General features: G+C 39.8%; 3 protein-coding genes across 3 annotated transcripts; 1 reads left to right on the top strand and 2 right to left on the bottom strand.

Annotated features, from left to right (window-relative positions):
• The first annotated feature begins 136 nt into the window (after positions 1–136).
• crtac1a (cartilage acidic protein 1a) lies at positions 137–5,504 on the top strand. The gene is made up of 14 exons (XM_062432989.1): positions 137–246; positions 930–1,135; positions 1,245–1,441; positions 1,567–1,703; positions 1,841–1,997; positions 2,080–2,214; positions 2,642–2,778; positions 2,854–2,990; positions 3,131–3,213; positions 3,393–3,493; positions 3,583–3,751; positions 4,640–4,785; positions 5,074–5,113; positions 5,262–5,504. Exons 2-14 carry the CDS (start codon positions 939–941, stop codon positions 5,267–5,269), a joined length of 1,644 nt encoding a protein of 547 aa, XP_062288973.1. The 5' UTR covers positions 137–246; positions 930–938; the 3' UTR covers positions 5,270–5,504.
• Positions 5,505–8,208: 2,704 nt separating this feature from the next.
• golga7ba (golgin A7 family, member Ba) lies at positions 8,209–11,846 on the bottom strand. The gene is made up of 5 exons (XM_062433002.1): positions 11,782–11,846; positions 10,532–10,657; positions 9,125–9,277; positions 8,413–8,514; positions 8,209–8,292 (listed from the first exon to the last, which is right to left on the bottom strand). Exons 1-5 carry the CDS (start codon positions 11,827–11,829, stop codon positions 8,209–8,211), a joined length of 513 nt encoding a protein of 170 aa, XP_062288986.1. The 5' UTR covers positions 11,830–11,846.
• Positions 11,847–13,869: 2,023 nt separating this feature from the next.
• Positions 13,870–22,363, bottom strand: zfyve27 (zinc finger, FYVE domain containing 27). Its single transcript, XM_062432009.1, has 12 exons — positions 22,075–22,363; positions 20,824–21,061; positions 20,629–20,699; positions 20,334–20,520; positions 19,237–19,332; positions 18,615–18,727; positions 18,234–18,349; positions 17,733–17,804; positions 15,572–15,713; positions 15,401–15,447; positions 15,197–15,278; positions 13,870–15,033 (listed from the first exon to the last, which is right to left on the bottom strand). The coding sequence occupies exons 2-12, from the start codon at positions 21,054–21,056 to the stop codon at positions 14,969–14,971; spliced, it is 1,224 nt and encodes a 407-aa protein (XP_062287993.1). The 5' UTR covers positions 21,057–21,061; positions 22,075–22,363; the 3' UTR covers positions 13,870–14,968.
• Between the last annotated feature and the right edge of the window lie 2,688 nt (positions 22,364–25,051).

The following is a 25,051-nucleotide window of genomic DNA, read 5'->3' as shown; positions in this document are numbered from 1 at the left end:
ACAGAACCCACTTCCGCGACTTACATACACGTGCACAGAAACACAGATCAGCCATTGGCCAACACAACGAAACACTCAAGTTGCTCGTCGCTGATTGGCCAAATGGCCTTCACGTTACACAAGCTGTTTCGTAAAATTTAAAACGTTGTGTAAGGTCTTAAATGATATAATAAGAGTGCAGATGGCACACACATCACTGCAACCAAGTCAGGTCCTTTGCATCCTGCACACTGACACAGCTGTCAGGTAAGACGGTATTAAATCCCTTGCATTTGACCGATTCTGTTTAGGAGCAGGCAGAGATGAGAAATAGGCTTTATGCAGGGGTAAAAGAGTATTCATTATATTGTACATGAATCACTTCGTGAAGCAAATGATTATATCATGCATCATTTTAACAATGAAACCAGAAGGAATCGGTAATACAGAAAATACCCTGCTTTTTATGCGCTCATACTGTACTGTAGATGCAAAAATATACATTTTCAGGTAGGTATTCAAATATCATCTCTTTTCTCTATTTTTCCATATAATATCAAACTTAAAATCTTAACTCTCCACAGATTGTCGTTGTTTTTTGGACTTTTCTCAACTTCTATCTCTATATTTCTGCTTAGTGTTATGATTTCTTATATATTTTATGTTTATCATATGTGAACACCATTATCATTGTCAATTTCGAAGGTTCTGCATAAGTATTGATGTACTGACCTATAATGTTGCACTTCTATTAAGTTGTGGGACTCATAAGAGAGACAAGTAAATTGGTGGAGCTTCCTTTTACATATTACTCATGGTGTAGGCTGAGTCAGCACTGTGAGATAAAATGCTCAAGTAATTTGCTTGCATGCTCTCTAACAGGTCATGTCTATATAAGAAAATTCTCATGAACTGTGAAGTTAAATGCTTAATGCCCTGTGTGCCACCAGGTTAGAGCAATGTGGGGTTCAGGTCTGTTGCTCCTGCTGGTCGGACTGTGGCATCAGTCCCATGCTCAGAACTCCGACCCCATGCTTCAGGATGTAACACAGACTATGCTTCCTCCTGATGGCCTACACAATCCAACACAGCTCAATTATGGGATGGCGGTAACTGACGTGGATGGTGACGGCGACCTAGAAGTGGTGGTGGCAGGGTGAGTGTATAAATATATCAATGTAACATCTCCATGTTCATTACACTTTGCAGGAGCTGTTATATGAAAATGTGTTAGCAAAATAAACCTGTTTGTTATCCTCCATCAGGTACAGCGGCCCCAACCTGGTGTTGAAGTATGACCGCACCCAGAACAGGCTGGTAAACATTGCTACTGATGACAGTAACTCTCCATACTATGCACTGAGGGACCGAGCAGGGAACGCCATTGGAGTTACTGCCTGTGATGTGGATGGAGACGGGCGTGAGGAGATCTACTTCCTCAACACAAACAATGCCTACTCTGGTAAATTATGATCTGTCCTCAGAAAAAATACAAATTGCATGACCCCAGCAGGTAATTTCAGGTAGATGAATGATTTTGCACCCTCATTTTTGACTTTTTTTTTCTTCTTTCTTTTTTTTTTGCAGGACAGGCAACTTACTCAGACAAGCTCTTCAAGTTTCGTAATGGCCGCTTTGAGGATCTGCTCAGTGACGAGCTCAATGTGCGTCGTGGCGTTGCTAATCGCATGGCAGGGCGCTCTGTGGCATGTGTCGACAGAAAGGTCAGTATACCCACTTTGTCTGATGGCTTGGTTCTTCACATCTCATCCTCTTTATTTTCCCTTTCTCCTTTTCTCTTACGTGATTGATAATTCTGTCAATTCCGTCTGTGACTCTTTTGCCTGTTGTTTCTCTGCAGGGAACTGGCCGCTACTCCATCTACGTGGCCAACTATGCCAGTGGCAACATCGGTCCCCACGCCCTCTTAGAAATGGATGAGACTGCCAGTGATTTGACCAAGGGCATCATTGCTCTGTCTGACGTAGCTGCTGAAGCTGGAGTCAACAAGTACACTGGTCAGTTAGAGAAAAATAAAGCTTGTGATGTTTTGGAGTTGGCCAAATTGGCACCTGCATTCAGACTTTGGTTGTTGCACAGGCGGCCGTGGCGTGGTGGTTGGACCAATCCTAAGCCAGGCAAGGTCGGATGTGTTCTGTGACAATGAGAATGGACCCAACTTCTTGTTTAAGAACAATGGAGATGGGACTTTTGTTGATATGGCCAGAAAAGCAGGTGAGAATTAGAAAGGAAAGAAGCTGAAAGCAGTTATAGTTTTTTAAAATAACAGTAGCATTTCAGTGCAGTTGTTATACAAGATAACTGTATGCCTGTCAAAGTGTGTCCTTTTTATCTCATATATTTTATAGCAAAAATTCTATTTTTTGTTTTGTTTAAGTACAGAAATACAGCTAACATTTCTTTAAACAAAGGATTTTTGAAAAGTCCACTGTACTGAATGCCCATATATACTGTGCATAAGTACAGCTGTTTTGTATTATGCAGAACATCCAGAATGTCGTTTAGATATAAAAATCTATCTATTTATATTCTTATATTTGTTCGAAATAATTGTACTTGAAAAGACATCATATCTGAAAACAGTATATTATATTCCAGCTCCAGCAGCGTTATTACTTTAATACTGTGTTAACCTGTAAAGGTGTGGAGGACCGATACCAGCATGGCAGAGGAATAGCACTAGCTGACTTCAATGGCGATGGAAAGACGGACATCGTCTATGGCAACTGGAATGGTCCACACAGACTTTTCCTGCAGGGCAGCGACTCTAAATTCCGGGTAAGTAAAGAAAACAAGTAAATGTCTGAAAATGACGAGATTTCATCAAGCCTGACACTATGTTATCATGTGCAGAATATTGCTACTGGAGGATTTGCCACCCCCTCCTCTATTCGCACGGTCATCGCTGCAGACTTTGATAATGACAAGGAGCTGGAGGTGTTTTTCAACAATATTGCCTACAGAGGCAACGCCCCCAACAGGCTGTTCAGGTGAGATTTCAATTATTATGTGAACCCAAACTCAAATGAGAGACATCCTACATATAAGAAATAACTGTGAGAAGTACAAATCCTGGATTATTGAGTACATTATCACCTTTTTTTTAAAGAATCGTATGTGTTTGATGCAGGGTGTCGAGGAGAGCTGATGCAGACCCTGTGATCCAGGAGCTTAATGTGGGAGATGCTGCAGAGCCACAAGGAAGAGGAACAGGTCAGATATCTCAGACCTGAGGACTTTGGAGTACATATTTTCATCAATTTCATTGTCAAAATGTTGTAATCTTAACAAAATATTCTGATGTTGAGCTGCCTCTGTGTTTGGATGAGATTTACAGTGACACAGCTCTTATGTAGGTCAGTGCAGTGAAGCTCTCTGCCTGTTTTGAACAGGTGGCACTGTGACAGACTTGGATGGGGACGGACAGCTGGACCTGCTGTTGGCTCATGGAGAGAGCGCCCAGCAGCCAATCTCTGTCTTCAAGGTCACACAGGTGTGCGCATGTGCTTACATACGTGTGTGTTTGTTGATAATAAACAACTTCTGACTATCCACAACGTAACCTGTCACCCTTGTTTTCAGGGCTCGTCCAATAACTGGCTGCGGATCATCCCTCGCACCAAATTTGGCTCTTTTGCTCGAGGTGCCAAGGTAACAGCCTTTACCAATCAGAGTGGAGCCCAAACACGCATCATAGACGGAGGCTCAGGGTACCTGTGTGAGATGGAGCCTGTTGCCCACTTTGGTTTAGGTAAGTTACGCCTACACACTTTATAGACACTGGATGAAAATGGGCCACATTTCTCAAGTAAAAGAGAGTGTATGTTGCCATTATTTAAGATGATGTGTATTAAACTCAGTATACACATTGATCTTATAAGTACAGGCTTATTTTAAGGAATAGTTCAGCATTCTGGTAAGTACACATTTATTAGTTTTATTAGTAAGTGTTGAATGAGAAGATTGATATGATACCACTCTCATATCTATCATTCACATGAAGCTAAAGCAGGGAGGCAATTAGCCTAGCCTAGCACAAAGACTGGAATCAGGGGGAAACAGCTAGCGTTGCTCTGTCCAAAATATTTTTTTAAAAGCCTAACAGCACATCTAAAGCTCATTAATTAACATGTATGTAATTTTTTTAATCCATACACAAACAGAAACAACTCTTGGCGGTTTTTGAGAGACTTGCGTGGTGTAACACACGGCAACACAAGAAGTCACTGCTTCCAGCTGTTGTTCACCAAGAAACTCCCAGTAAAATCCCCAATTGTCAGTTTTGCATTTCTGTTTGTATATGGATTAAAGAAATTAAATATATGTTATTTTCTGGCAAGAAGTCTGGACAGGACCAGTCTAACTGTTTCCCCCCGCTTTCAGTGTTTATGCTAAGCTCACTAATTTCCTGTGTGGCTCTAACTTCCTACTTATTACACATACTACACAGACATGAGAGTTTCTTTCATCTAGTTCTCAGCAAGAAATCAAATTAGCTTGTTTCCCAAAATCCTGAACTCTTACATTAATATGTGATATTGTGTTGTCGTCGCACATACTGAAAATTATGTGACTTTTTGAAAGATTTATTTTCGTCTTCCTCGTGATGCTCAGTGACTTTTCTGGTCATGACTCCTAGGAAACGATGTGGTGACAGTACTGGAGGTCTCCTGGCCTGATGGCAGCTCCATCACTCGCGTCCTTCAGCCTGCTGAAATGAACTCCGTGGTGGTAGTAGCCTATCCCACAGAGAGGGAAATGTCTTCGCTTGCCAATGACACACAGGTATGCACTGTGGATCCACGGCATTAATTATGAACACGGGTAATGTTCCAGTCAGTCTGTGTTACTGGCCTTTTGAGCTGATGCAATAAACTACAGTCTTTATTTTTCTCTCTTACTGCCAATTTCAAGTCAATTTGCAGCAATTTTTCAAAAAAAAACAAACAACCTTTCTCGCTTTCTTTCACTGTATCAAGTTGTTCAGTGATATTTTTCAAATCTTTCGATAAAACCCATATGAATTAACATATTTGGTTTGGTACCAATAAATTCCTTTCTTCTCTTTTTCAGTGTGGTAAAGGCTTCACTGTCAAGAACGGCCGCTGCGCAGGTAGGCAACGTTTTTTAAAGGGCTTGTGAAGGTGTCAAAAGATAAATAGCAATTTGTCTTTTTTATATTTTTATTTATCAAAAGCAATTTGAAATCAAATATTATTTTGTATTCTTTTTAATTTTCTTTTATGTTTATTTTTCTACAGGTATTTGAGGACAATCACATGTAATGCAGTAAAAACCTGTGTGGAAAAGACATTTTATTTTTCTTTATTCTGTGCTTTAGGACAGGGGCATTGGTTTCTTTACTCTATGAGTAGTTTTAATTTTGTTTTACTATTTTTGTTTTAAACGTTTCACTTTCATTGGTCACCTATTTACTGCAGCTGTGGTCTGGTTGATATTTCATGTACCATGGCAAACTCCCTAAATAAACTGCTTCAAATCAATATGCTGGGTGTGTCAGATTATCATTCCATAATTAAAAAAATGATATCAGTGGTTTCAGTGTCTTGAACCATTGTTTGTTCAAATAAAAGATGTTTTTCCATGTGTCTTCCGTTATTGTACGGTGTTGTCTTAACCTCTCATGTCCTTTTTTGTTTCCCCCCACCCATTTATTATTTTCTCTCCCTCCATCCCATGCAGCGTTGGCTCCATTTTATGATGGCATCCGCTCCACCTCTGCCTCCACGTTTGAAGCCTCCTGTTTTAAGACAGTTTTACAACAGTTTGTCTTGGTTCTCTCTTTACTGACAGATCTAAGAGGACGGTAGCATGCAGGGCAACAGTAATACAATAAGAACAGACAGAATGTATCTAGCAGTGTTTGTCTGGATCAAGCATCTGCTAAAAGGACTTCCTTTGATATGCAGGAATAGCATGTCTATCTGTTTTATCTGGATGCATTACTTAATCATTTCCTAGTATCTGGACGTCATACAGTCTGGACATTTCCTGTTTGCACTGGTGAACTAGATGCATGCTGTAGTCTTCCCATGTTGTCAGTGTCATGTAACCAGTTAAGCATGCATACAGACATGAGGGAATTTGCCTGACCAAAGCTTTTCATGCATCAAATTAGCAAAGCTTTTTCATCCAGGTGCCTGATCCTATGTTTTTACTGCATGAAACTATTTTCAATTACTATTATGCAAAAAAATCTTTTTTACATTTTCCTGTAATTAATTTGTGGTAAAATTACCATGCTGAATTGAGAATATATTGATGAAGTCAGTGGTTTAATAAAATCAAAGAATGTTCTATTTTACATAAACCATGATTTTTAAGGAAAATACCCTCTCTTAGTTTACTTGCTTAGTTTCGCTCAATTCATGGATGCTCATGGGATCATGATAAGACACTCAACACTTAAGCCAAGATAGCCTGATATTACTGTTTGACATAACTTCACACTACACCAAATACAATATCACGCATTTAGGCTATTCTACGTGATCTTTTGATACTTAATCTGATAACTAATGTAACATTTTTTCACATCCACACACTGAGCCTCCCCTGAAACTGTTTGGAGCCCCCCAGGGGAGGCCCTCCTCTCTCTTTAAAATCTTCTGATATAATCTAATACGAATATTCTACTGTTCAGCAAAGATTATGAAACTGGTGATACAGAATTATATAAAATGTCAATTAAGTTTACTCAATACTTCTCAATATATATATATAAAGCTAATGTGCCAACAGGTCAGCAAACACTTCTATATTACCATTAAAACAGCATACAGAGCAACAGTAACATTGTTTTTGAGTTGTTTTTTCTGGATGCCTGTTGAATGTAAGTATTCAATGTGCTTTAGATCAACTCCTGAGGGAAATATCTGGCTGTTTGTCAGCTGCTTGGTGCAGAGCAGGCAGCATACAGTGGGTTTACCAGACTTTAGGTGGAAGAGTGGTAAGTGACCAATATTAATGTAATAACATTAGCACCTGTGCTTTTCCTGCAGTGACAGGTCAAATGATCTGCCATAAGAAACATCCTTTCTGTAGATGTACAATACAACAAAGAAAGATCAATTCTGTGCAGCTGTGATGAAACAGTATTTATTTGACAACAGTCATAAACACCTTGTTGCCATGTGTATCAAACAACAAGTAGTACGAAAGTTTGTTTTTGCACAAAATGTCACTAAAGGAAAAGACACATTCACATTTGTGAGCCAGTTTTCTGGCAGTTGTTGTTCTTTGGAAGTTCGTTCAGAAATCAAGGAAGGGTTGATGTATCTCAAAACACGACAAGTATGATTCAGGAAGACTTTGTTTAACCCATCCTTTGTCTACTTACTGATGCATTCAATGCACCATATGCCTTTGCATAATCAAAATTTAGGAAGAGTTGGTCTCGCTCAGTGAAACCAAGAGGTTAGTACTTAGATTTGTGCATGTGTCTGTTTGTGTTTATCAAATGAAATGCAGGCTTCATGTGAGAAATATGGAAGATCTGCTACATTATGTACATGGCTAAATGACATTCAGCTTCTACCAGACAGCATGATTTACAGCAGAGGTGGAGGAAGAAGAAGGGTTTTTTGTACAATATATCTGCGCTCTGGGTGGGTGAAACTTTGTAATGCCCTGCTCAAATAACTGGCCAACCTTTTTACATTTCCTAAAATCTGGAAAACCAGAGCTACAGATATATGTTTTTAAAAGCCAGTCGATGGATGGTGGTGATGCGTTTAGTCCAGTTTCATGGTTGGTTCGCAGCTGTGGCTGGTCTGGACCACATGATGCAACTGTGGTGGCTGAGGTATGAGGCTTGTGGTCTTCAACTTCAAAGAGGGGGACGGAAGGGAAGTAATGGCACGATCACACAAAGTATTACTAGCGACATGTTTTTTCTTTCTTTTCACTTAGACTTTCCACCCAACGTTACTGTATCAGTACATGCACACTAACTACTAAAGTGCAAGTTTTAAGTGTCACTGTGAAGAAAAAGCTTGAAGAACTTAAGCATGTGATGGCAGGTCAGGAGCAACATGCCTCTCTCAGATAAAGATAGTGAATCCTTTGTGTGAGCGTAGCTTCAGGATGTATGGGTCTAAGTGTTGGGACAGGAGTGGTGTCACTGTCCTAAGTTCAACTCTGGAGTTGTGAGTGATCAGGGGGACATGGTTTTAAGGAAGTATCCAGTCATCGAGCGGTACTGCCGGACACAGAGCTGCTCCCTGAGCTGGAGCCACTGGAGCCCCGGTCTTCATAGATGGAAATCTCTATCTGGTGAAAGTAGTTAAGGACCAGGATTTATCCATGGAGAAAAAGTTTAAATTAAAACAGAAAAAGATAAATGGAAATGTTTTTTGTGTAATTGCAACTGCAAACACTGAGTAAGGATACGACACGCATTCCCCTTTCTATGGGATCTGTGATGAGCAGGCCTCTGGGAGCATAGATCTTTTCATTCTGCTCCTGAATGTACTTGGCTATCTTCTTCAATACCTGACATGCAGACAGAGACAAAAAAATCAAGAAAAATGGTATGGAACAAAGGCATGTGAAAGGACGGGAGACGGGAAATTTTCAAGTCAGTCTTAAATCAACGGTCAGGTGCCCATATAATTAATGAAACAGATTTTGCTCCCTATTATCATTCCTGTTCATATTGGCTCTTACAAGATCTTGTAAAATGTGCTTACAAGATTTAAGTAGAACTGGCAGCAGTTACAGTCTAATTAGAAAAATTCTGTGTCTCAACAGCAAGTGTTTTCCAGTTTAGCTGCAGTGGAAGAACAAAAAGAGGTATTTTGGCACAAAAAGGACACTTAAAAAAAATATTGATTTGACTCATTTGGACAGCTCATGCCTCATATTGGCTTCAAATAAACTTAAATAATTATATTGCACAGAAGGAGAGCTGTGGATTTTGTCATCACTTACACTGAAAGAGCATTATGATCTCTTAATTTTCAGTATGAATAGGAGGAATACTTACAGCAAGAAAAATGTGTCAAAGTTCATTTAAGCACCTGTTATTTTAGAAGAGACATTTTTGAACCTATCCCAACCCTTTATCAATAAAATGTGCAAGGTCGTAGAGACCCAGTCTGACCTTTTCATAGCGTGTCTCCATGCAGAGGAAGATAAGATATGCTGTAGCACAGGCCAGACAGCCCTCCAAATAGGACTGGCCTCCAATCTTTTCTGCCTCTGCGTAGTAGTTATTGAGCGTCTTCACAGTGTCCTCAAACAGTGTCCGCTCAATCTGGAGACACACACAGGACAGAATCATGGGTAGTAACAGAAAGCTTTCAAGAAATTCAAAATTTAAACTAACTTCATCTCCATCTTTAAAGTCCCCCTCCACTCCAAAATATGTTTCTCTTCTTGTTCCTACAGTTGAATGTTTGAGCTTCACTGTGCAGAAGGATGAGTTTGTTTTCACATTCATCTGCTGAAATAAGAAAGTTTCTCTTTGCTCATTTAAAATCTTTTTTTTTAGGGATGAGCCTACCAGCACGATTTGTCACGACTATTTTGGACCCAATGCTGCAAGCAGAGTATTGTGTACCTGATGCACCAGATGGTTTGTTACACAGAACCATCTGAGAGGTCGTCCTTGGAAACTGTTTGGACAAGGGCAGACACTTTCAAAAAATATGTGGCAGGTGATTGGATGAACCATCTGTCTTTTATTGTCTTACCTTGCAAGGCAGCATGATTGGCAAGAGATCACACAAGAGTCTTCATAGGCTGCTGATTTTTCCAAGCCACCAGTGGATCAGACACATAAACTGAAGCCTGACAAGATGGATTATCACGTGATCTTGTGATCTTGTGATCTCATGATCTTGCGAATCTAGCTGCCTCATAAGGTTAGATTATTGTTATACGTTTTAAGACATGTTGGAGGGGAGCTTTAAAGTTACATGGTAACCTGGTGAGTAGAACCATATTGCAACATTGCTTTGTTTACAGGTTTAGTTCCCAAAATTCAGCTGTAAACAACATTACTACATCACTTAATTTCTGTTAATGATGTAATTAATTAAACAACACTGTTCAGTCATCTCTCCTTCAAAATTGCCCATGTTGGAACCACTGTTTATCACTGTCTAAAGAAAACATAGCTCTCCTGTACATTGGTAGGACATATACACTATGAAAAAGAAGGGTTAACACATCAATGTGAGCACATAGCAACCAGTGTTTTGAATTTATCATGTGTAATTCTTTCCAACATAAAGACCTTTTCTAAGTGACATATCTAATATTAATGTTTCAATTGGCAGAGATCTCAATTCAGGTGTGCCCAATCAACACACTGGTGGCAATCATATCATGAATTTTAAAGCATTAAAATAGTTTTCTGATTACAAAAATGACTAGTAGTACTACCTGGTATGACAAATATACATCGAAATGCACTATGGTTGAGTCTGAACTTGTCATGGATAACAGGGCAACACAACAGGTAACACCAACACAAAACAGGTAGCACTGCATTCTGACTCCTCACCCTGCTCTCTAGCTCGGAGGGGAACTTGGTCTGGAACTTGCAGGTGGTTCCCTCACTGTAGTCTCTCTGGATGAAGACTTTGTTGGCCAGAGACGCACTGTGCCTCAACTCCTGCAGGTTGTGGAACTGAGGAGGAGGAGGAGGAGGAGGAGGCAAACAGAAGCAGGTTTGATACAGTGTCGCTTTAATGAGTCCCCAGAGTTAAATCTGCTCAGTTGTGATGTGTGCAAACAGCAGCTGATATTTTGGTATTTGGAAGTACAGGATGATGGAGGAGACTTTCATCCATCACTTTGTGGCTCCATGTCTGCACTCATTTCTGCTCTGTTGGCTGTTGGAGCAAAGCCCAGCATTTGGACATACTATCTTTTACACACACACACACACACACACACACACACACACACACACACACACACACACACACACACACACACACACACTTTCATTGTCTCTCTCACTCTGTCTCTGGTGTTACAGGGAGGTAAAACCTTGCAGGAGATGGGGCAACATTTCACTACCGCTCACAACAGATCGATCAGGCGGAACAAGATGAAGCAGACTGATAAAGATTAAAATCTTACTATTATTTAGATCTCAAGTATTTGTGATGTGAATAAGGATTACTCTTTGTGAGGTTTTTTCCCTTAATTAATCATATTTTTTCGCATTGTATCGAACGGACGACTGGAAAGAATGGGAAAGCAGCGATGACGGTTCAGAGCGGCGTGGCTTCTGTCCATGGTGCTGAACGTGGTCGTATGTGTGTGTGTGTGTGTGTGTGTGTGTGTGTGTGTGTGTGTGTGTGTGTGTGTGTGTGTGTGTGTGTGTGTGTGTGTGTGTGTGTGTGTGTGTGTGTGTTTGGTCACTGGTCAACACAGTGGCCTGTCACCGGATTAACGGGGCGTCTCAACAGACAAAAACAAATCTGCTTTCACAAAAACAGTTTAACATCATCGCGGTGAGGGTCTGCCGATTCTGCCCCATTTCTGTCTCCACTAAGGTCAGCTGACTTTCTGAATTCCCGTTAATGAGGTTTTTATCTTTAAAAATGCTCACAGGAGGATGAACCTAGCGAGATAATGTAGGACACAGTCGCCTGTCCTGATTTAGTGTGCCACAGTGTAAGCTTGATCCTTTTCAATGCCACAAATTGACCATGTGAACTGCGCCCGCGCTTGTTTCACTCAGACGATCATTAAAATGGTTCATGCTGGTAATCGAAAGCTCACATAATGTGTCAGTCTTACCTCTGTCGCCATGTTGCCATCCGTGGCCGTAGGGACGAGTCCCTGCATGCGCTGAAATCGCTTTAGTGGGACACAGGGACGGATTGGAAGAGTGCAGGGGGGAGGGGCGGGGAGGACGACAGCTGAGGGTGAGACGGGGGGGCGGGGTCAATGGGGCGGAGCTTATACGAGTGCACTGTTTAGGTCATACCAATGTGAGTTTGGACTCTTAATTAAACCAACATACAATTAAATCTTGACCTACTGTATTAAAGTCTGCATTGTGTTTGGTCACATTGAATAACAATGGAAACAGCTGTAAATACATTTCACCTATAAAATGAATATCCAACAGTTCCCCATCCAACATATAGCCCAGTGTTCCTCTGGAGTCGTGCTTCTCACCACCTGAAAAATGCAAGTTCAAAATTATCTCTTGCATCTCAACTGACCACTTATGATCTCATCTCACCACTCTATATCCAAAATAAAACGAGCATTGTTTGCCTTTACGAAGAACAAACACTTTGCTGTTTTTAACTGGCAGGAGGTAGCAATGCACTTCCTGTTCCTAGTCTGCTGGATATTAAAAAATATTGCCACATAATCCATTTGGCCTGTTGTGGTTTCTTATTATTATGCACTTTAATATGATTGCAAATGAGTACATACTTCCACCTACACAGTCACATTTGCATACACACTGCAAGAAGAATGTGGCCACATGCCACCCAGACTACCTCTGAATGTTGTCCGAGCATCTGATTTCAGTGCATCCTCAATGAGTCTTGAAAGCATTCACACTTGTACTTAAAAGCTGTCCACTTATGCTTGGATCACTCAAGACACATTTTAATGCCAGGTTTGAACAGGGTGCGGTCTACTTATTTCTGGGTACAAAGGCTTAATAAGAGTTTTTTTCTTTTAAACTGCAGCCAAAAAGTAAGGTGCATGAGAGCGAGAGTGAACCATCAATTATAAATTAACAATAAGTTGAGAAACACTAAAATGCTCCATGGACCACACACTCATACTCACAACACAGTCTAATTTGGTCCATTGTTTGTATAGAAATATTGAGAAAAGCAGCTTTAAAGATATTCTTATAAGCACTTAATACATACTGTAATTGAGAAAGGTAATCACTTGTAAAAACTTAAAAGTGATAAACGTTTGCAGCGTTGATTCTTGTTCTTGCTGAAAATTATCTACTCAAATTTGTTTGGATCTCAGTAGCCTTGATTTTTTCAAGTTGTGCAACTTCAAAAACTTAAAGCAGAAGTATCTCATGCTCAGAAATTACACTCAAGTTGCTCTTATTAAATTAGTCCTTTTTGGATCAATAAACTCCATTCAAGTCAACAACTCAAGATGCTTAAGTTGGAATGGTGAAGGTCAAACGTCAGAATATCACACGAGAGATTCAAACTTGAACATAAGGGGTTCAAAAAGATTCAGATGATTATAACATTTAAATTATTATGGCCTTTCTTGGCTTCCATACAACTGAGACAACAACCTAAGCCGTCTTTGAGAAATCTCCAACTCAAAAAAGAACTACTTACCATTTGTGACTTTTAATCAAATCATCAGTTTATTTCAATATTGGCATATTCCAACCATAAAATAAGGGGCATTATATACAGAATGAATTATAAGGTCAAATAATTACTTGGACTTTCTGGAGTTTTAAATTAAATATATTAGATATAGTAGAACAATTTACAGTAGCAGTTTATATATGATTACAATAAAAGCAAAGGATACAATTACAATCATCTGTGTCTAAATCATGATTAAAACGTTGCATCCAGGATCCACTTCTTGGGAATCAATGCCTTCACACTAATTCTTTTAAGTCCCGCTTGCAAGAGTGTGAGGCTCTGCTGACAGTTAGAGTTGGTTGTGCAGTCCATTCAAATGACTTCACTCCAGTTGGGTCGACTTTGTTCCAGTTAAAGGTAAAACAGCGACTCCAGGGTCCTACAGTTCGAGAAGACTTTTAGGCTGCTGCTATACTCCAAAAAAACCCCCAAATTTTACATGTCCATTAAAGGAAAAATGGCAACCAAAATGAAGCACCAATTTGATCATTACAAAAAGAGCAAGCTTTGTCAAAAATTGTACTGGCAACTTGTTAGAAATAATGTGATTCATTGCAGGCAATGCAATTTCAGTTTACTGTCATGGAGTTATGATAGTCTAATAGCTTATAATGTCTGCTCCCCTTGTACCACCTAAGCTCCTCTTGCTAGTGGGAACACCATTAAAGATTAGTAAACCTCACTCATGGGTCACAGTGAGTATTCTGCATGGCTCTGTGGACAAATACCAGTATACTTACAGCCTTGAGGTCTGTCAAATAATGTGCATGCCAACAGAAGGAGCATGTAGGCTGCAGTGGAAGCAGAACAACTAATAACACAAGAAGTAAAACAGAAACATTGGCCTCCAAGATTTGGACAAACCCAGAACTAATCACATGGTGACCAGCTACAAGTGTATTGGGGGATCGAGTCTGTGTGAAAAACGTTTGGCTTGCCAGCCTACACACACTATGGCAATCAAAACCAAATTCAAAGCTTCTGGTTGTACGCCAATTAATTTGTTCATCCGAACACACAAAATTCAGAGTGGTTTGGAGTACACTGCCATCCTTGGCTCAAAAAAATTGATCACCAATTTAAAAATATGCCACATTTATACAGTTTTTGATCGAACAAAAAAGTCTTAACAGTTGCACAGCTACACAGGGCTGCATTTTAAAATTTCAACATTCAAGTCCAATCAACTTTGTGGTGAGCTGAAGCACGTAAACCACTGACATCCTGTTAGCTTTTTTGTTACACCCAACAGCTGCACTTTCTTCTGCTCAGCAAAGGGCAAAAAAGGGTCCATTCAATTCAGAGCCATTGTGCTCTGTAAGTCTTGATCCATAAGGTCCAGTTCTTCATTGAGAGTTGAAATGTGAAATATCTTAAACGTACTACAGTGGAAGTCCCAGAAGCAACACAAATAGCAAAGGAGGGATGCAACCGGAAAAGGCAGAAAGGGTTTGGTGTTCAATATGGGAGGTATCTTAACAAATATAAGTGCCCTAAGTAGAAAATCAAGGCATTAGGCAGGGTTTCAGTAACTTGTTGAAGGGCTCAGGTGCAAATGGTGGATGAAATCCCGAGAGAGAGAAAACTGACATGCCATCTCATTGTCATTTGTTGAGAGAGGAATTACAGGCAGCACAAACAAACACAGTCTCTCTCTGGGCCTCTGGCGCTGAAAAAGAAACAGAAATAAAACAATGTGATCGTACGTCAAAGAGCAGATAAGAAAGAGGAACAGAGACAGGATAGTGTGCTTTAACGTAATGCAACTGTCATGCAATTTTAACAATCAGACACCTGTCAACATGAAATATTTGAACTCTTTCCCCTCTCACCTGTTGCTCCCATGCAAGATCTCAGCACTTTGAAAGAGCAGCATCGGGAACAGAAACTGTTGCCACAGTTACTGCAGCTCCTCTGCAATAGGAAGAGACATCATGTTGAAGCTTGTGCCAATGGAAAAGTAAGACAAAATTAAATATGATGATGACGCAATGTCTAAATATATCTCCACTTCTTTAACAAGTTCTCAGTCTCACCCTTTTTTTCAGCACTGAGAAGACGGCACTGCAGCTAGAACAGTTGCCTTTGTAAGACAAAAGAAATGTATCAATATGAGATTCATATTCAAAAGCTCTTCTTTTATCACTGAGGTATAATGAGAACAAGAGTGAGGGAAAAAAACAGTGGATATGTCAGAGCAGGCTGACCTGTGCTGGTGGTGGGGTAGCGTTTACGCAGTTTCTCTGTCAGCTTGGACACCTTGCTGCGTATCGGTTCGTTGCGACTCAGGAGACCATTTTCAGAGATGGTGTCATACTCAGGAGCTAAAAGCGGCCCATCATCATCCTCCTGAAGAAGAGGGAGGATGAGGGAGAGACAAAGAAAATGGCAGACTGAATGAGACACTTGCATATACTGTAAGCTACAGTGAGTGCTGTTAGTCATTCGCAGGATGAAAACCTGGCCAGAAAACGGAGCTTAACTCAGCAACACAGCTAAACTGGATGACATTTATTATGACTGTTTCAGCCAGTTTAACTGACAGATGTTTGGCAATTAAATCAAGCATGATGATGGAAAGTACTAGGACTACTAGGAAGATACACCAAGATGGAACAAACATGCCTGTACGTGTAAAAATGGATGCATGCTTATAAAGGATCTATTTGCCAAACATACGGACACCAAACCCCTCACAGAGCTGAGAGCACAATATATGTTTATACATACCTAAATGTTCCACAAATAAGACTTGTTCAAAGTTTGTTCCCACTTTGTGGGAAGGCTGGGTACTGATGTTATGTATAACCGGTGTGCGAAATACACTGCGACAATTGGGGGTCCTGGTGCTGAACAGAACTGCCACTAGACCCAGCAGCCAAACGAGAACAAGTGAAGTTGCGTTTCCTTATTGGTCTATTTATTCGTTTGTCTGTGATATAAAGACAGTTTCCATTTTTTTGTTCACGTTCACATTTTTATTGAACGTTTTAAATATGGAGAGGCGGAGCAAACTGCGCCTAAATGACATAAATGCTTTGACTGCCATATATTGTTATCGTGTTATATAAAATTAAATGTTACTGTGTCGATAAATGGAAAATATTTAGGCACGTGAGACAACCCTACGATTTGATTTTGAGAATTTCGGGGTATCTAAACTGTTGATTAAGAGGACCAGAGAGTAAGATGGAAACAAAGAAAAAGGAACCACTCTTAGCAAAATAGAAGGATTATGATTTTTTTTTTTAAACAGAAAAACACTCTCAACACAAGGCTTTCAGAGAACAGGACAACTTGTTTCTCCTTGGTGTGCAAGAAACACCAATTAACGAAAGAAAATGTCTCCACTTAAAGCAGGATGTATATGTTATTATGCACCAAGTCAAGCCTGTGTTTCATATGCTGTGATTAAATACATAAAAGTTAAAAATATGGTTTCTATCAAACTCCCACGCACAACATAAGATTATTGGGTCCATCTAACTAAAATGGTTTGAGGAGGGAAAAGCTGATGTTGCTAACACAATATGACGTCTATGATCATGAACACTGACTAGATGCAGTGGTTTGACTGGAGCCAACAATTATGGGCCTGCAGATTATACAGTGTTGCCCATCACTATTTCGTACTCATGCCCAGGCAACAAAAACGTGAACGTACAGATGGATGAACTGATGAGGGGTTACAGGGAAATCTACTCACCACTAAGACCAAAGGCGTTTCCTTATCGAGAAGCAAAACAACACATGAGAACAAATGTTACCCACAAGTGATATTCAGTGTGACTGCATATGAACAAACCCCAAAACAAGGCTTCAAATGGCAAAGGAGGAGTTGCACTGCAAGGTAACCTCACACAAGCTTCCAACACATGAACCAGTTGTATGATAGAGATTTCATGTGTAAACAGCATGATTACAGAGCGTCAATAGCCTCTTCTCAACAGAGGTGGGGTGATACACTCACCTGCAGGGAAATTGTATTTTCCTGATTGCAGAGGACAGCAGAGAGGAAACAGGAAGTAACAGGAAATATGTCATCAGCATGAAAGGGGTTTTTCATATTTAACGCACAGATATGAGAGAAATATCTATCTTCTTATCTAAGCGAATAAGCATATTACTGAGTATGTTGTACTATTCCTTTGGTATGTACCACAACTGTAATGTTTCTTTTTATCCTGACATGTCTTTTATCATGTGTCTAACAAGAAATATCTGACGCTTGGATGTCTGTAATTAAAGGTGGCCAGAAAAGAACAACATTTCTGAGAATTAAAGCACAGGATCAAAGATTTGTGGAAAAACTGTGACATTAAAAAAATATACATATGAAAAGTGCATATGTTTTAGGATAATCTTTACCTCAATTGCATCCTTAAATTCATCATCAGGCTCTGCCTCCTCAGCTTCCTCCACACTGCCAGGAGACAGATCCTGCAATAAAACACACACACATTAATAAATAAATGCAGCTGGAGGATGTAATAAACAGCAGGATGATCAACAGATTTTTAAAATTTGATCACAGATGAACATAAATATTGTTTTTGATGGGTGAATTTGTCCGCTCACTGTTGCCTTGTTGTGACCCAGAGGCCTCCAGAAGCATAAAGTAACATGAATCTGTGCTCTTTAATGCCTTTGCTGAGAATAAAGTCACAACATAAAAAAGTGTCTCCATTGATGGGGAAAATCCATGCAGGGATGTGCATTAACGTACTGGGTGAATACATTGAGAGCATGGGATCAACTGGATAAGGAGCTTACAGCCATGGTTGTTTTTAATGTAAATCACAACCACTAAATCCTTCAGTGTTTTAAACCCACATGCACTTTTCTCCACATTATGCTCCATCGTCCTACCTCCAGACTAGTTGGTGTGGGGGTTCTGTCCAATATGTTGCTCTGTTCCTGTTCTTCATTTGCCTCTGAGGCCTGCGCCTGACCCACATGAAACAGCTTCCTAAGGTCCAACAAAACTGGAACAAAAAAAAACCCCAACAACATTTGTCTTTACTTCTTTAAAAGGGATAGTTCACATTTTTTAAAGTCTGGTTTTATGAAGCACTTATCCATAGTCAGTGTATTATGTGCAGTAGATTACAATAAATCAATATCAGTTAAGTGTACACAGATCATCTGTGTGTGTATGAAGTACAACCCCACTTCAAAAAAATGCAAACCATCCCTTTAAATTAACCTGTTAGTGTCCGTCCATGCTGATATCTGACAGGATGAACTCACCTCTGTGGAATTCTCTGTTCCACAGGAAAATGGCGCTGTTGAGTGCGGCGAGGACCCAGCCCACAGGAGCGACGTAGAGCAGACTCAACACTATTAAAACACCTCCATAGAACCTGGAAGGGGATATAACAAATGTCAGGTGACACCACTACACAAGTGACTGATCAGCCAGTATATTCTTACAGTGACTGGTGTGAATAAGACAGAATTACAAATGAACTGTTTAAATGGGTTTACTAATAGAAATATTCTGCTGCTCTTCCTGTTAACATACAGACACAACCCAATGAATCAAGAATCATCCTGCAAACTACATCACAAAGTCAGAGTTTCTCCTCAGGGAAACTAGAACACTCTTTGCTTTACTTGTTTAGGCTTATACTGAATTTGACATTGTTTGGTTTAGAGTAATCACACGTTAGTACTACTGGAGTAAGTCCATGTAAATATGGCTAATGACAACATCAGCACAGAGACAAAGAATAATCGATCTACTGTGAAAGACAGAAGAAAATGATCAATGATTCAGCTCTTGAGTAAAGACTGTTCAACTACAGAGAGCCGTCTCCTGTGTGTTTTTGTGTGTGTGCATGCGTGTGTCTGTGTGTATTGACTTGCGGACCTTGATGACTTAGTGTGATTGTCCCAGTACAGAACCTTGTACAGGCTTTCGGCTGACTGACAGGCAGAGGACAGCATGTCATCCAGGTGCTTCAGCCTGGTGAACACAGATTACATGAGCCCATCCACAAACACAAACACTACAAGAACCAAGACACACTTTGACCCATACAATTACAAATGTCCTGTTTAAATATCACGTGTATGTAGAACACATGAGTACGATCCATAGTCTGTAAACTTCTTCTAAAGATGGAAACTAATGGATATTTTGATGATCAGTCTCTGAATTACTTTTTCTATTATATCTTTTATTTATAAATCACCATTATAAGATAAAACCTCTCTTATTGTCATTTATTTGCACTCACATACAATAGTAATAAAGGTATAAAACAAATAAAACAAAGGAAAGGAGGTTGTGACCATTAGCAGAGCTGTACTTGTTTGTTTAGATGATTGACTAGGGGTCGATGATTAAGTTTGTACGTGCTATACAAGGTATCAATGCCGCAATAAAAGTAAGACTAAAAGCAAATATATACAATGTAGTCCAAAAGAATACATTTTTTATGAAGTACAAATGAACTGAACAAGTTTGTAAGGCTTCGAGAGTATATAATATATAAAAACTTTGTATCTTTAAGCATTTGTGTAGCTATGACGAATAAATTTAGAGCTGCAACGACTAGTCGACTGACAGCTTCTCAAATGTGAGGATTTGAACTTGTATATCATGCATGATAGTAAACTGAAAATCTTTGGATTTTGAACTTTTGATCAGAGAAAACTTAACTGGACCTTGGGCTCTAAGAAATTATAACAGGCATTTTGCACCTTTCTGAATTTTACAGACAATTATTATCAATTGATTTTCAAATTAAGTGATAATGAAAATAATCATTAGTTGCAGCCCTAAACAAATCTTTACAAAAGTGACTGCAGCATCAACTCAACAATAAAAAAATAAAAAAATAATTAGATCCAGATCTGATTTGAACACTCAAGGACAGCTGCACACATGCATTCACATCCTTTCACTGCCAAATATCACATCAGTACATCTCGTAACCCGTTCCCCCACAGTGTCTGTCTTACAGGTCTTTGACTTCCAACATGGCTTCCTGTTTGGTAAGATGCACCATCTGCAGGTCTTTGCGATGCACAGCATGATAGCGCCTCTTCTGGATCTCTGCTTCGGAAGATCTGCCCGCGCACCTGTCCTGCAGGTAACCCAGGGCAGCAGGCACTGTCAATGCCACCACACCCACTGAGAACCAACCCACTGAAACCAGAGAGGCACACAGAACAGCAAGTTGATAAATTATTCAAGTGTTTTTTTAAACACCACACTAAAGATGGATCAATATTGATGCCTAATGCCTCATCTTACCTTCATTAACAGTGCAGAAGAAGACATTGAGGAATATATAGACAAGCAGAGAGCACAGGGGCATCTTCCATCTGGGGGATACAAATCAACATGGCATTGAAAACTGCAATATAAATATGGTTTCCTGATATCACGGACAAAAGCATTTACATCAGCCGCTTCTCAGGCAGGCCACAAACAAACACACATACACACCCGAGCAGGAAGCGGACCAGCTCCACAGCATCCGCAACTGGTTCTAGGTACAATGCCATTCTCTTATAGGACACAACCATGTTGAGGAGGTCAAAGTGCGGGGTAGACCGTGGGCTCCCTAACTCAGAGGCATCTGGGGACCCTGGAGTCTCTTTGGATAGTGAGTGTACCAGCTCCCCCCGTTCCCCTGCGCCCTGCGAAGGGTCCTGGGACGTTGCTGCACTGTGCATCATCAATTCTGTGGTGTAAGGAAAACAGACAGTGAAAAGGAAAAAAGATTCCTGTCTTAATGTCACAGCCCCTAAATAAAGATAAACTGAACCCTGCCTGTAAAACCTGCTTACATGGAGTGCAAGCAGCAAACAAGGCTGCAAGTATGATGATCAGCTGATAATCAAACAGCAGCAGGTGGTGGAGATGCTGCGGTAAACTTTAATTTCCAATTTTTCCAATGTTTATGTCTCAGCAGACACTGTGTGACACATTTTTCATCTGGATTCAGGCAGGACAAACTGAGAGAAATGTATGTTTATTACGTGTGTCTTATTAATGTGCTAAGTCTGTATTATTTATGAAGCTGGTGATACAGGGGGGGATTTGTTGATGTGGCACATAGAGGCATAAGATAAGATAAGATATTTCTTTATTAGTCCCACAATGGGGAAATTTGCATTGTTACAGCAGAAGTGGACAGCAAAATAGAATATAAGAGCAGCAATAACAAAAGAATAAAGAACAATAACCTGCGATATCGCTCCTTCACACACTTTGGCATCAGTTCAGGTCAGATTATTTGAGTGAGTTCCCTGGGAATTAAAATTACAGGAATAGTAGGAATAGGAATTGTAGGAATAGTAAACTATACCTACTAATACAACTTAAAAGTGAACATTTTTAGGAGATAATTTATATGAAATGTTGTTGTCAAAACAAGGAGCCACAAAGTGACACTACTAACTGATTACTTACTGTAAACTACTGTCTTACTTTACAAATAATCTTAATCTATAATTTAGCAACATACAACTCTTCTCTTTTTTTATAACGTGAATTTAAACTATTTGTTTGGCCCGAGGAGCACCTGATTAGCCACAATAAGCAACATCCTTAAATCAGCGCCACAGTATTTTTGGCCTGAGAGTGGATGTCAAACAGGAAAGTTACCTCGGCTTGCTGACAGAAGGACACTGTAGATATATTATAAAAACAGCTTCAGCTCTGCTAATACTATGAGTGCAGCAGACAACTTACCCCGAGCTACGTGTCCAACAACAGTCCACAGTGAGACAGCAGCGGTGGCGGAGAGAGAGACGCTCAGGCGAAGCTAGCCGACATCATCCGCCCGCAGGAAGGAAGAGTCTCTAGATTTAACAGCCCGGTCAACATGACAGCAGCCCAGCCTCCTGTGTGAGCTTTAACGAGTCCAAACAAAGCAATTTTACCAAACTGTCAGGCTGTCTGCTGTGAAATCCGCCAGATAAAATCAGCAATTTTGACTGTGGACGGCTGCTCGGTCCCTGCTAGCTGTGTTAGCACTTCCTCGTTTGTGCCAGGTCAGATAATTGATAGCAGAAAAGGGGTGCACTGCCCGATATAGTCGATCGCAGAGTAGGATGATGATTTTTGGGAGGGGTGTGATTTAGGTGGAGCCACATATTTCCCACACAGCAACATTTCATGTGTTCATTCTTGATGGTTGTTTCACAAACAGTCCTGTTTTCAAACTAATAGAGGAGGTTAATTTAGTCTTATTTTGTGTTCACATTTAATGACATTTATATAAGCAACTGCAATTAGGGGCTTTGTTATCTATCGATGCTGTGGGCGTGGAGTCAAAACGACAGAGGGGACAGAGGCAACAGCTGATACAAAGGTACAAATACAGGGAATAAAGAAAAAAAAAGATGAAGATGAAGGATGAGGAGAGCAATCGGAAGCACTAGGGTAGCAAAACAAACTAAGCTATTCATCTGATCTCTGTGTCAATGCAGTTATTTCTCCAAACCAATTGAATTTTAATGTACAAGGACGTTATCAAGAACTGACATATAGAAATTATCCGTTAGTTACATAAACTGAGATACACACATATTCACACCAATGCAACAACCTTTAGTGTTCTGTGTTGCACTGGGAAGTTCACTGGTCCTGAAACACACATTCACTTCAGTGGGAAATTCAGCCATATAAACACACACACACACACACACACACACACACACACACACACACACACACACACACACACACACACACACACACACACACATATAAACCACCCTTCTGTTTCTTTATTAACGCGTACAGTCAAACTACTGAGTCAACAGACGGGCAGGGTGTGATGGGATGTGACTATCTCCTGGGACACTGGAATGATTCAATTAATCCTTAATGAAACAGTTTAGCAGCTGCAGCAAGTTCATAAGTACCAAATCATGTATAACTCCACTACACAGCAGCAGCAGCATCAAGCTCCATGAGGATATATGAGAAGACGAGATGCCAATAAGAAAGAGCGCAAGAAGGAGTGAAGATGGAGGGAATGGACAATTACCTGTGAAACAAACTATAGTAAATCTACTGCTCATATGGCTAAAAGTAACTTATCTGTTTTGCTCCCTTGAGTCTATACAGAATATTTTAGTGGTTATTGTGCGAATGAGAGCTGGCTTATGGTTAGGAATGAAACATACAGAAATTACACTACGTGGAGAAGGGCTGGTAGTAGCAGAAAAAATAAGTCAACTACAACTACTGATTGTGCAACTTTATGACCAACAGTAATATCATGTAACTACAGCTGGATCACAACTCAGTCAATATGGGTTAGGGTTAAGGTTAGGGTTAGGGTTGCCTGTGACATGCTGGGAGGTATAATTTCACACCAGAATATTTCTAGTTTGGTATTGAACATGTTTTGTGTTTGAATTCACTGTTTGAGCACCAAGTCCCTCCAACTATATTTAAATAACATTACGCTCACATTACCCTCTCTAAGAGCCTAATTTCTTTCTTTTTTAAGTCAAGATTGTGGTTGATGTTTAATATGACTTCTTGGGAATACAGTAATACATGTATATGATATGGTTTATTTATGGATTAAACACAAACACATATACATACACATACACACACACACACACACACACACACACACACAAAATCCATCCATGTGTTTTCACTTTAACATGTTATAGACTTATTTCAAAAGAAACATAAACAAGCACAAGACATTCAAATAAAACTGAACAATGAAATCCAGACATCCACTTACACAACATCACATTTTAAATAAAAAAATGATACCACCCACATAAAAAAACATAAATACCTAATCATTTATCTGGTCTGATGTGATGAACTCTAATGATCAGCCAGAACTGACATTTCGTTTTCACTTCATGTGACCTCTGATGCCCTCTAATGGCAGCCAGCACAAAGTGCCTCTAGCACAATACAAGTATTTGTGTTGGTAGTCGACTATTGGAGGTTAGAGCCAATGCTCTCTAGGAAAGTACTCTCTTGTTTCTTGTTTCAGGTGTTTATCAGTTAGCCAAGGATGGAAGCTACCTCTGCAAGTGCTTGTCAGACCATCAATCTGTCTTCCATTCACCCTACCTCAACAGTCTCAGAAGATGACATCTCTTAGATTACAGTTGACATGAAACTACAGTCTTCTTGAGATGGACTGGGACTCTGCAGAGGCCTGGCTGCTCTGGACCTGGACTTGGTAGCATCTTCTGGTATTAGTTACAGTGCTGGAGTAAATGTTACTTTCCACCTTTGACCAAACTAAATATTAAAAACAGACATCATGTGAAATGATGGGGTTCTGAGCAATTTCTATGGTTTTCTATATTTTCCAATAACTCCCTGACATATCACACCAAAACTGCATGTTTGGATAAATAACCACAATTAAATTAAAAAACCTAAGAAATATATTTTATAAAGTCAGCTGGCCCAAAATTATACTGCTTTGTATTTAGATTGCCATGAATGACAAACATAAACTGGCTCAATGACTTTCTTTACTAATCTCATCATAAAACAAGACAAAATGGCACTTAGAACACTGAAAGGTTGCACATATTTCATATAAATAATTAATACTGAGCCACCATATACGGTTAGATTAATATATAGCCTGTGAGTAGGATCTACCCCTGAAATGTTGATAGTACTTCACTGTGCTAATCAGAAAAAGGGGAGACTGTTGTTTGTACCA

The sequence above is a fragment of the Scomber scombrus genome, chromosome 2, assembly GCF_963691925.1.
Source record: "Scomber scombrus chromosome 2, fScoSco1.1, whole genome shotgun sequence".
NCBI classification, from domain to species: domain Eukaryota; kingdom Metazoa; phylum Chordata; class Actinopteri; order Scombriformes; family Scombridae; genus Scomber; species Scomber scombrus.
The sequence above is the reverse complement of the archived record's forward strand: the minus strand, read 5'-3'. Positions and strand labels throughout refer to the sequence as shown.